This window comes from Myotis myotis, unplaced genomic scaffold (assembly GCF_014108235.1).
Source record: "Myotis myotis isolate mMyoMyo1 unplaced genomic scaffold, mMyoMyo1.p scaffold_m19_p_3, whole genome shotgun sequence".
NCBI lineage: Eukaryota > Metazoa > Chordata > Mammalia > Chiroptera > Vespertilionidae > Myotis > Myotis myotis.
This window is the reverse complement of record NW_023416335.1, coordinates 120,838,539-120,850,707: the sequence shown is the minus strand read 5'-3', so window position 1 is coordinate 120,850,707 and position 12,169 is coordinate 120,838,539. Positions and strand designations below refer to the sequence as shown.

Below are 12,169 nucleotides of genomic sequence, written 5' to 3'. Positions count from 1 at the left end.
ATTTAGGCCCCGTTACAGTGGTGTCCCTAGGCTCTGTCTCCCTACAGTTAGAGCTGAGGTGTACTCTCTTGCTGCCCTTCCCCCACAGTCCTTACCCTCAAGAGCCCTAGTTCTGAGAGGTCCGGCTGTGGTACATTCTGTGGGGGTCCATTCTGGGTGCTGAAGAACTCAGTCAGCTGGAAGCCAGGATCCAAGGAGCTAGAGAGGTTCCTGCTGAAAGGCCCATGTTCCGAAGCACCCAGGCCCTGGGTGTTCAGGGACTGAAGATGAGAGGGAAGAGGTGGGAAGTGGGGTGAGGAAGAGGGGAACACCTGTCCTAACATGAGGTGGTCTCCAGCTGGTGGTCTATGACTTGCACAAACAAAAGATTCTCAGCACAGGTGACCTCTGCCCCCTGGTTTTTAGCAACCTGGACTAAGAAATTCAGTATAAAATAATTGACAGATTATTTGCTTTTGTCTGAACTGAGATTGGCAGGCAAGTAATTTAAATTCCCTCCTGGCAGATTCAAATCATGTTGCCTAAACCCTCTCCTACCACCTTTCCTACGTTGGGCCTCAGGTAATCTAGTCTCCCCAGCCCTATGGCCAGGGCTTTAGAGGGGCAGGCCCTGGTGGAAGATTATGTTTGCTTTTCCCTCCAGGGAGTTGAGGGTGGAGAGCAAGGAAAATAATTCAAATGTGCAGCTTCTCAGCAACTTCGTCAGTCATGACCCATCCCCACCACCGCCAGACACACAGGGCACACGGCTACCACCACGTAGCACAGCACTCATATTGGCTTACTTCCCCCCAGGAGGGAGACCACCCGAGAAGAGATAAACTTCACCTACTCCTGAGTGTTGCCTAAATAACTCATATGTCCTATTTCCAATTCTTCTCTCTCCCATGATCTTAAACCAGTCTTTGCCCCACACTCCACTGTAGCTATTCCTACAAAGTCACACTGCTAAAGCTAATAATCAATTCTCATTTCTCATCTTTCTTAAGCTATCTGCAGCATCTGGTTAGTTCTCTCTCCCTCCTGCAAGCATTGCTTTTCTTGCCTCCAAACACTTCATTTTCTTGGTTTTCCTCCTCCGTTGCTGGTTTCTCTTCTGTCTCTTTCGTTGGCTTTTCTCAAAGCCTGAAATCCTGGATGTCTCAGAACATGGGCCTTCCAGCTGAAAGTGGTCTGCTTCTGCCCTTCCCTATAATTAGTTCTCAACACAGAAGCCAGAGAGACTATTTTAAATGTGAGGTCCTGCCCTAGCTAGCCAGTTGGGCTCAGTGGATAGAGCGTTGACCTGTGGACTAAAGGGTCCCAGGTTCAATTCCGGCGAAGAGCACATGCCCAGGTTGGGGGCTTGATCCCCTCTATTCCTGCAAGGGGACATGCAGGAGGCAGCTATTCAATGATTCTCTCTCATCATTGATCTTTCTATCTCTCTATCTCTCTTCTTTCCTCTCTGAAATCAATAAAAAAAAATATTTTTTAAAAAAAGAAAAACAGAATTTTGTTCCTTATATGTTAAAAATAAATAAATAAATAATAAAGATAAATGAATAAATAAATAAAATGAAAGATCATGCCAATCCTGCTCAAAACTCTACCATGACTCCCCATGTCACTGAGGAAAAGCCAAAGTCTTACAATAGCTGACAAGGCCCTACATAATCTGCCACTTCAATATCTTTGCTTTTCTGACCTCACCTTCTAATTACTCCCCTCTCTGCAGCTCTTCATACAAGCCAATCAGCCTCTTGCTTTAGGACAGCGGTTCTCAACCTGTGGGTCGCGACCCCTTTGGGGGTGGAATGACCCTTTCACTGGGGTCGCCTAAGACCATCGGAAAACACATGTATAATTACATATTGTTTTTGTGATTAATCACTATACTTTAATTATGTTCAATTTGTAACAATGAAAATACACGAGAAACCAAGATGGCGGCATAGGTAAACACCGGAGATTGCTGCCTCACACAACCACTTCAAAAATACAACTAAAAGATGAATGGACATCACCAAGAACCACAGGAAGGCTGGCTGAGTGGAAATTCTACAACTAGAAGGAAAGAGAAAAGCATACCGAGACTCAGAGGAGGCGCAGTGCGGAAGTAAAATACTAGGGTGCGGAGTGCATGCGGAGCGGGACCCAGACTCATACGGGGAGAAGCGGGACTGCCTGGCAGCGGTCAGAACTCAAGGGCAGCTTTCTCTCCAGGAGCTTGCAGCAATTGCCAGGACACTGAGAAGCAGGGCCTCTGAGGGCAGGACCAAGAGCAGCCATAACTGCTAGCCCCTCCCTGTTGATCTCTTGGGACCCACCCTGCCCAAGCCCTGCAGGGAGGCTTTTGCTGGATAGCCTCAGGCAAAGGCTACATTAGCACCTCCCTAGAGATCCAGGAGCCAGGAAGCCCAGAGGTCAGAGTGGGACCATCCAGTTTTCAGCTCCCTGGAAACATAAAGGACACACTCAGGGGGCAGACTCAGTGAGCACCAAAGCCCCATTGAAGCAAGTCTTGCCCCAGAGCGGTGTCTCCAGCACAGAAGTTCTCCCACTGCAGACACAGCTGATTCTCACAGCCAATTGGCCTGGAGGCCAATTCCTCCCAGTGATACCTACAACAATCAAGGCTTAACTACAACAAGACTGTGCACAAAGACCACAAGGGGGTGCATCAAGAGTGTCCTCCTCAGGTAATTGGGGAGGCTGAACCACTGGGCCCTAGAGGATACTTAGCACAGAAAACCACTTTATCAACACAGGGAAGCATAAAAAATGCAGAGACAAAGAAAAAGGACACAAATGACAGAAATGGAGGAAAGCAAATGACTGGATATAGAGTTCAAAACCACACTGTTAAGGTCTTTCAATAATTTTCTAGAAACTGCCGATAAACTTAATGAGATCTACAAGAAATCTAATGAGAACCTCGATGTTGTGATAAAGAACCAACTAGAAATTAAGCATACACTGACTGAAATAAAGGATATTATTACAGACTCCCAACAGCAGACTAGAGGATTGCAAGAATCAAGTCAATGATTTAAAATACGAAGAAGCAAAAAACACCCAACCAGAAAAGCAAAATGAAAAAAGAATCCAAAAATACGAAGGTAGCGTAAGGAGCCTCTGGGACAGCTTCAAGTGCACCAACAATCGAATTATAGGGGTGCCAGAAGAAGAGAGAGAGCAAGATATTAAAAACCTATTTGAAGAAATAATGACAGAAAACTTCCCCTACCTGGTGAAAGAAATAGACTTACAATTCCAGGAAGCGCAGAGAACCCCAAGCAAAAGGAATCCAAAGAGGACCACACCAAGACACATCATAATTAAAATGCCAAGAGCAAAAGACAAAGAGAGAATCTTAAAAGCAGCAAGAGAAAGACAGTCAGTTACCTACAAGGGAATACTCATACGACTGTCAGCTGATTTCTCAACAGCAACTTTGCAGGCCAGAAGGGAGTGGCAAGAAATATTCAAAGTGATGAATGCCAAGAACCTACAACCAAGATTACTTTACCCAGCAAAGCTATCATTCAGAATTGAAGGTCAGATAAAGAGCTTCACAGATAAGAAAAAGCTAAAGGATCATCACCACCAAACCAGTATTATATGAAATGCTGAAAGGTATCCTTTAAGAAGAGGAAGAAGAAGAAAAAGGTAAAGATACAAATTATGAACAACAAATACACATCTATCAACAAGTGAATCTGAAAATCAAGTGAATAATCTAATGAACAGAATGAACTGGTGATTATAATAGAATCAGGGGCATAGGAAGGGAGTGGACTGACTACTCTTGGAGGGGAAAGGGGTGTGGGGGATGTGGGAAGAGATTGGACAAAAATCGTGCACCTATGGTTGAGGACAGTGGGTGGGGAGTGAGGGAGGAGGGTGGGGTGGGAACAGGGTGGAGTGGAGTTATGGGGGGAAAAAAAGAGGAACAAATGTAATAATCTGAACAATAAAGATTTAAAATAAAAAAAATAAAAATAAAATAAAAATAAATAAAATACATCCTGCATATCAGATATTTACATTATGATTCATAAGGGTAGCAAAATTACAGTTATGAAGTAACAACGAAAATAATTTTATGGTTGGGGATCACCACAACATGAGGAACTGTATTAAAGGGTTTCGGCATTAGGAAGGTTGAGAACCACTGCTTTAGGACCATTAAACCTTCTGTTTCCTCTGCTTGAAGAACTCCCTCCCACTCCCCACCCCTCCCCATACCACATGGCCAACTCTCCCACCAAAGCAAGCCTTTGCTCCAATGTGACCAATGTGACCAACCCACCCACACTTTTGATCCCCTTTACCCAGCTCTGCTTGGTCTTTTCCATAGCTCTCATTCACTTCCGCTATACTGTGTAACTTCCCTATTTCCTATGTTTGTTGTCTGTCTCCCTCTTCTAGAATATAAGTCCACAAGGACAGTGAATTGTTCTTTTTGTTTATAAATGCATCCCAACCACATAGAATGATTCCTGGCATATGTTAGGTACTCAGTAATGGTTACTGAATGACAGGGTCAGGGTAGTTGGCTATGTGATGGGGCGCCTGACTGAGATTGAAGACTCTAGAGAGCCATTAGGATGAGGCAGGTGCTTGGAGTGGATCGGCCACAGGCCCTGGAGGGAGCAGGCATCCCTCCCATCTCTCTCCCTAAAAAGCCTGCTAGTTGCTTCTGATTTCAGATGGGCTTCCTTTTCCCTTTTATACATACATATATATATATACATATATATATATATATATATATATATAGAGAGAGAGAGAGAGAGAGAGAGAGAGAGAGAGAGAGAAACATTAATCGGTTGCCTCCCATATGCACCTTGACTAGGAATGGAACCCGCAACCTTCTGTGTACAAAACAATACTCCGACCAACTGAGCCACCCGGCCAGGGCAGGATGGCCTTTATACCACTTTCTCAGCTTCTCTGGTTTATAGCTACAATGTTTAAATGTTTACCTGTTCTTTGATCATAATCTTGCCTCAGCCCTTTTCCTGCTCTGGAACTCACTTCAGATTGGATCTACAAAATGTTAGAGCTTCAGGGAACAGAAGAAGACATCACTTATATTTCTAGTTTGGAACTAAAATTACGTTTTGGGGAATTTTTCATCCCTGACCTCGCCACTGAACAAATATTAGTTATAATAAAGTCTCTAGCTTATCCTCACCCCAAAGCACAAAAGCAGCTATCTAAAGCTATGCCGTTAGAGAACGGGGGTGGGTGCTATCAGAGGCAGCCTGAGAGCACACGTTCCTGAGCACAGTGCACCCACAGCACCCCAGCATCCTTCTTCAGAACTTGCTCAGAACATTCCCCTCACCCGCTGAGAGCCCGAGCCCCAATCTGAGAACCACAGGACTAAATAAAACAACTCCACCAGGAGAAAGGGGGCCAAACCAATCTAAATGGTCTCCATTCTTTCCCCCTCCTTCCTCACAGTGGCAGCAAAGGGTCCTGTCATAAAGAGGTACCAGTCGGAGGGGGGCAAAGGGGAAAAATGGGGGGACATCTATAATACTCTCAATAATAAACATAAAATTAGAGAAAAAGAATAGCCCTGGCCGGCGGCCCAGTGGTTAGCATGTCGGCCTGCACACGGGAGGGTTGCAGATTCTATTCCCTGGCACCTATTTGGGTTGCAGGTTCGATCCCTGGTCCCGGTTGGGCTGCATGTGGAAGGCAACTAATTTCCATGTGTCTCACATCGATGTCTCTCTCTTGCTCTCTTGCTCTCTCTCTCTCTTTGCCTACTCCCTCCCTCCCTCCCACTCGCTCTAAAAACATCAATGAAAAAACAATTATTGGGTGAGGAATAACAAAATTAATTAATTTTTTTTTTTTTAAAGAGACTCAGTCTCTTATTGACAAAGAGACAAGGAGATGACAAGAAGTGCTCAGGCCCATTCTCTGTAAGAGCTTGTACTGCTTGGGAGGTGAGGGGCGTTAACTGATGACAGAGGGTTACACCACTGGGAGCACCCAAAACCAGAAAAACAGGCATGTCCAGGTTCCTCCAACGGTCATATGGATCCTTGGTTAGGCCCCCTTACCTTGGCAAAGGAGCCTTTTCATTAATTCACCAGGTTGCCCATGACTCATGCCCTTCAGCAAAGCTAAGCATTAGCCTCTAGCTCCAAAGCCCCTCAGAACACTTCCCTCCAGCTGCTGTCCTTCCTCAGGGAAAGAGAAGAGGGTCCTGAGGCCCTGCGCTGACCAAAGGAAGGGATTGTGGCTGGTGGTGTAAGGAGTCAATAGTGAGAAAAGTCTCCACTGCCCATGGTGGCCTGCGTGCTGGAGGGCAGGCTCTATCCGCGCGGGAGCCGCCTCAGCAGCCACCCTTCTGCCTGGATACTCTTTTCTTCCTGGGCCTACATTTCCACCCAGGTCTGCACAGACTTACCCCAGAGCCCTGAGGCAGAGCCCAGACCCAAACGCTGCCAGACCACAACCCCAGCAGGGTGAGCCCCACACCCTCCACTGCTCCTGTCACTGCTGCCTTTTGCTTCCCCTTCTTCACTTAGTGGTCTCGCACTAGGCCTGGGAATCACGCTTTCCCACCGCTTCATGCCGGTTCTGCTAATTCCCAAGCCAACCTTTACCCAATTCCAGAGAGGCTTGTGGAAAGCTGCTCACCGCCTAAGCTTTCTGCCGCATGAGGAGCTAAGCTGGTTACTAGGCTCCAGAGAGGGTCTCAACACCCAGCTTAGGCCTAGACTCCTCCTCCTCCTTCCGCCAGCCCCATCCCTCCACCCAGTTCTCTGAAGGCAAAGTGCTCAGACCTAAATTCCTAAACAAGCTTGTGGGGTGTCCAGGGCTAGGTCAAAAGTGAAAATCCCTCTCTCCTCCCTTCACAATGCAGACTGAACAAAGTCCTGTGAGTTCAGGCTGCTGGCCAGAAATTCCTGGACAGAAAAGCCATATCAGCCCTACCCACTCCTCTGGAAAAATACAAGTTAGCCTCCAACCCCAGAGCCAATCAACCCCCAATTGCCACAATCCTGAAAATAACACTACGAGCTCAGAGCATCTCTCTGTGCTCTTCCCCATTCCTCCCACCTCCACTCTGTGTTGTAGGTTTTCTCTCTCTCCAAAACCATTGTGAGACTGAGCTCGATGCATTTTGGAGGCCCCTTCTCCCCTGCAAGATGGTAGGTGCTGCATTAGGGTACTCTCTAATCCCTGTGACCCATGAAAGTACTACTCCCCTCACCATATCCCCCTGTGACCTGCCTCTGCATTTCTCCTTCCTCCAGCTCAGACTGCAGCCTCACTTTAAAACCAGACCTGGGAGCCCAACCATCAGCAAGGAAATCTTCCTAAGCCACTGTTCACCCAGAACCTTCATTACCTGAGAAAGCCCCCTGGGGCTTCCCAAGGTGAGCTGGGATTCCCTGAAAGTGTCGGGAAATGGCCACCACTGCTGTAAGGGTAGCAGTTACCCCAGCCTGAGAATGGAGGGGGATGAGAAGCCAACAAAGAACTCAAGTTAGAGTTCATGCTTCCCACACTCACATTTTCAGTGGGAAATATATAAAGGAAGAGCCACTGGAATCAAAGGTTATGACACTGGTGGGGGGTAGGTAGTGAATGGCTTAGGGGATGTCATGGTATCAGAAGAATAGAGGAAGACACAAAGCCATGGCTAAGGAATCTCAAGATCATGGGACAGCTAGGTGTTCACATCATCTTCAACATAGCTGCCATTTGTTAGGCATTTACATACATTGTCTCTAATCCTTACAACAACCCTGTAGGTATTACTATCCCATTTTACAGGTGCAGTAGTGGAGGCTCTGAGGACTCAAGCAACGTGCCCCAGATTACACAGAGAGCAAGTGGCAGAGCCAGAACCCAAACTCTGGCCCATCTGGTTCCGAGCCTGCACTCCTATTTCCGTGATGCCATGCTAACATAGAACACCCCTGGGAGAGTCGCCATCTGTTTAGGTCGCAGGCTCCTGCAGTGCCTGTCCTTAATGAATCTAAGGAAGGGTCTCTCCAACGCCAACATTCTATGTGTCTCTGGGACCGCGCAGAGGGGCAGTAAGTGCAGGCGATGGGGACACCTCCTTCCAGGGTTGGTGGGGTGGTGCAGTGGCTCTCACCTCCCCCATTTTTGTAGCAGAGATAGGGAAACCTCCAGACGTTGCCTAGGCCAATGATCTCCCCCGCCACGGACAGCACAAACTCCATCTTGTTGTTCCAGTGCCCGCGTTCCAGCGTGCCATCTTCCTCTGCCTTTTCCACGACAGGGTACACGGGTTTTGTCTCTCCATTACTGGCTGTGCCCGAGACCCGGCTATCCATCCCACCTGGAAAACAAGCAGGGCACTCTGTCACTTGGGAACTCCGGGAGGAAAGCACTCCCCATCCCTCACCAGCAAATGTCCAAGGGAAGAAGTGCACTGGACTAGAGCGCATTCCTGCTCCCTTGTCTGCAGATGCAGGTCCTCCTTAAGCCTCTCTTATGGGTAGAGGCTGGGAAACTGCTGCTGAAAATGTATATTCCTTTCCGGTGCCGGGAGGAAAGGCTGCTCCTGAGTACAGATGCTGCTTCCACCACACAGGCTCTTGGTTGGGGTTTGTGGACATGAGAGAACTCACACAGGCTCCAGATGGGCTACGTTCTCCCTGCCACCCCACAACTCCCCTTGTCTGTATCAGCATGAGCTTCAGTGTCTCTATTCTGTATGCTGGGGACGATTGAAGGGATGGACTTTTTATAAATCCTCAAAACTACAAATTTCTATTGCAGGAATTTATTCAAAGAAACCAATTCTGATTGTGGGTAGATTTTGGCTTATGGATATTCATTGCTTTTAACACCAAAAAATTAGAACGTACATAAATGTGTAAGAATGGCAAATAGATGAATAAATTATGGTACATACATACAATGGAATACTATATAATCATTAAAAATTGTGTTGAAGGAGAAAATCTAATGAATGAAAGTGTTCATAAGATGTGAAGTGAAAACAGTTATAAAATAGGTCATACAATATGATTTTGCTGGGAAAATATTTTATATTTATATGCATTGAAAGATTAGGATGTCCAGAAAAATGTTTTTCTCTCCTTGGATTATAGGAATTTTTCTTATCTATATTTTCTACACTTTTATCAAAGAACACATTTTATTTCATAAACCAGTTTTTTAAAAAACTCCTTCCAAAGCAATGGTTGAGTGGGACCAGGAACCCTGAATAAGATGAGCTGATCTCTCCAGCTACTTCCTCCATCTCTCTCTGAAATCAGCCTAAGGAAAAGATGGACTCTGGGCTCTTTTCTTTTTGGGTGATAACAAATGTAGGAAACTGTTACCGTAGAGAAGACAACACAAAATGAATAAAGAACAAGAATTCTAAACCCTTCACTGCTCTATTTTAGATTCTTATTGGGATTGAGGATAAGATTGGATGTGGTTCATACATGGCGAGCAACTACTATGGAAAAAGCACTTTACCTACATTTATCTCATTAATCCACACAACAATCCTGAGGTGTAAGCAGTGTTACCTCTGCTTTGTAAATGCAGAGACTGAGGCTCGGAGAGGTTAAATAGCGTGTCTGCTTTCATACAGCTGGTAATTGCACAGCCAGGACCTAAACCCACTCTGTTCCTGTTTTTTCAATTACATTCCTTGATTGCATTGGCTGCCTAGATTTATCAGCATGTCGAATATACGCATCTTCTAATGACTCTCCCTGATTGTATACAGTGGCTCCTTTTCTGGAACAGTGGGCACATGGACTTTTTCCTACACCTCAAGAAAAGTTCTTGTTAACGGAACTTTCTCAGCCGGAGCCCCGGCTGGGCACAGACTCTCCTGAGGCTGAGCTACCCGAGGGATCCAGAACATCAGGAAACAGTAGGACCTTTGTTTATTTGATAAATAGGGAATGGACTCCAGAGATTGTTAGTGGGATAAGAAGGAGAAATGCAAGCAGCTGTTTCCAAGAAGATTCTTCAGTCCTTTAGAGAAGGTTGCCTAATGTCCTGCACTGGTTCTGGGCCTCCTTTAGCATCTGATGGTGTCTTCAGATGGTGGAATACCATCTCCCTGCACTGCATCATCCTCCCAGATCCCATAAGAAATAGTAGCCCTATCCTGGGTCCCTTGGCCTCGTTAGGGTTCTGCTTCTCAGAGGTAGCCTCGTGCAGTTGAAAGGACATCTAGGAGTAGAGTCAAACAAGCCTGGATTCAGGTTTTAGCTTTGAGCCATATCACTTACTGCCTGACTTCAGGAAAAAGAAGTACTCTGAGTCTTAGTTTGCTCATCTGTAAAAGTGAGAATGATAGGATATACTTAGCTATAAGGATTAAATGAGAATATATATATAGAATCACAAGTATTTAAATTTTTCTTTTCTTTCAATTCTATCAAAATTTTTATGTTCTTCAATCTTAACTCATTTTACAGAGAAGAAAGCCTCCATTTTCTTAGAATTAAACCCAAATGTCTTCCCTCTCAATCTAGGATTCTCTTTCTCCAAATCACATTGTCCCTTAAGTCAACAATCACTGAAGTTTCAGAAAGTAAAGAAAATAGCATCTACTCTTTGCATGGGCACACATAAATGTCAGGAACATTTTCTAGGAGAGCATCAAAAAACCCTTTGATTATAAGTCCTGGGATCCACCAACCTATAGTCTGAGACCCAGAAACAGAAAAAGAAGAGAAGAAAATGTTACTAACCTTCTTGGAGTTGCTGCCAGAGGTCCAGGCACAGGGAGAAGAATTATCTAAGGGGGAAGGGGAAGGTGCTGCCTTTTTAAAGTGTGGTTCCAACTCCCCTGCGGCACTTGTAATTCTAAACTTGGCCCAGCCCACATTCTGCCCTCCTGCCTCCCCTTCCTACAACCTCCCTTCCCCTGGCACCAGACAACTCACACATGAGTGATTTCACAGCCCGTGGAGTGTGTTCACACCCTGGCAGGTCAGGCCAACTGCCTGTGAGCTTATCCGCAGTACACGCTCCTCCCTGCAGCTCACTGCTCTTCTCCTCTTGGTGACCGTGGGGTCTCCAGAGGGATCCTGTCTTCCATCCCTTTCTCCTATTCAAGTGTTCCCGTAAATCCATCAAGAAGAGGTGTTCCTTTGGTTAAGTCTATACAGATTAATTTAAAAGTACATTTATCTTATCCTTTATAGCTTATGCTTTGGAATGAACAATGATTTAGAATAAAGATACGTAGATTATGGGAACTCTAAGAAGTGAGAAAAACTTCTTAAACGCTTACACACACACACACACACACACACACACACACACTCCTATATAATAAAAGCCTAATATGCAAATTGTCCCCTCAACCAGGAGTTTAACAGGGAGTTTGACCGCTCGCTATGACATGCACTGACCACCAGGGGGCAGCGCGGACCATGGTGGGCATCAGTGACATGCTGCAACCTCTCGCCGGCTACCTGGGGGTGGGGGGTGATCAGATAGAGGTGCAGTGAGAATGCGGAGTGTCTGCCGGAGCTCGCTCTCACTCCTCCTGCTATCCTCCCCCCCAGGGACACCAGGGCTCTCACGCAGGGGAAGCCCCCACGCTTAGGTGCTGGGCACCCGTGGGGAGCCCACCCTGCACCTGCATGGCCTTTTTTGGGTGAGCCAGGCCACAGCCACCAGGACTGCAGGGGCCGGTTGGGCTCCCTATGGGTTTGTGCAGGAGCCAGACTATGAGGCCAGCCAGGAGAGAGTGTGCTACCTGCTCAGCTTCTGTGCTGTGTCCCGGCCCACACTGTACCCCAGCCCATGGCATTCAGCTGTGCTCACTGCATCTCTGAGTGGGGACTCGGGCACAGTGACTCTGGGGGAGGGGGGCGCACGGGGGTCCGGGGACCCAGGTGCTGCCAAGGGCCCAGAGGTCAGCTGGGACCTGCCCTTCCACGCCAGATGCTCACGCTTCAATTGCTGGCCAGGCCTAGGGACCGCAGCTGTGCACAAATTTTGTGCACTGGGCCTCTAGTATATATACAAGAGGCTGATCAGGCTGGGCAGCCAGGAGGAGGGGCCATGGGTGGTTGGCAGGCTGGTTCCACCCTCGATCAGAGTTGGCGGGGGGGGGGGGGGGCATTTGAAGGGGGGGTGGCCAGGGGGAGGGGCCACAGGCAGTTGGCTGGCTGGCCTCGCCCCCTGGTCGAAT

General features: G+C 47.0%; 1 protein-coding gene across 2 annotated transcripts in view; it reads right to left on the bottom strand.

Moving 5' to 3' along the window:
* The window catches only part of SLC6A13 (solute carrier family 6 member 13), a 58,169-nt gene extending 47,353 nt beyond the window's left edge, over positions 1–10,816 (bottom strand). Inside the window, exons 1-2 of one of the 2 annotated variants that reach the window (XM_036301690.1) lie at positions 10,716–10,816; positions 8,120–8,326 (exon numbers count right to left, since the gene is read on the bottom strand). In XM_036301690.1, the coding sequence (XP_036157583.1) occupies positions 8,120–8,321 (202 nt within the window). In that variant the 5' untranslated portion in view covers positions 8,322–8,326; positions 10,716–10,816. Of the gene's footprint in view, positions 1–6,648; positions 6,757–8,119; positions 8,327–10,715 lie in introns of those variants that run through there. The other variant, XM_036301691.1, reaches the window with a different exon arrangement.
* Positions 10,817–12,169: the final 1,353 nt, after the last annotated feature.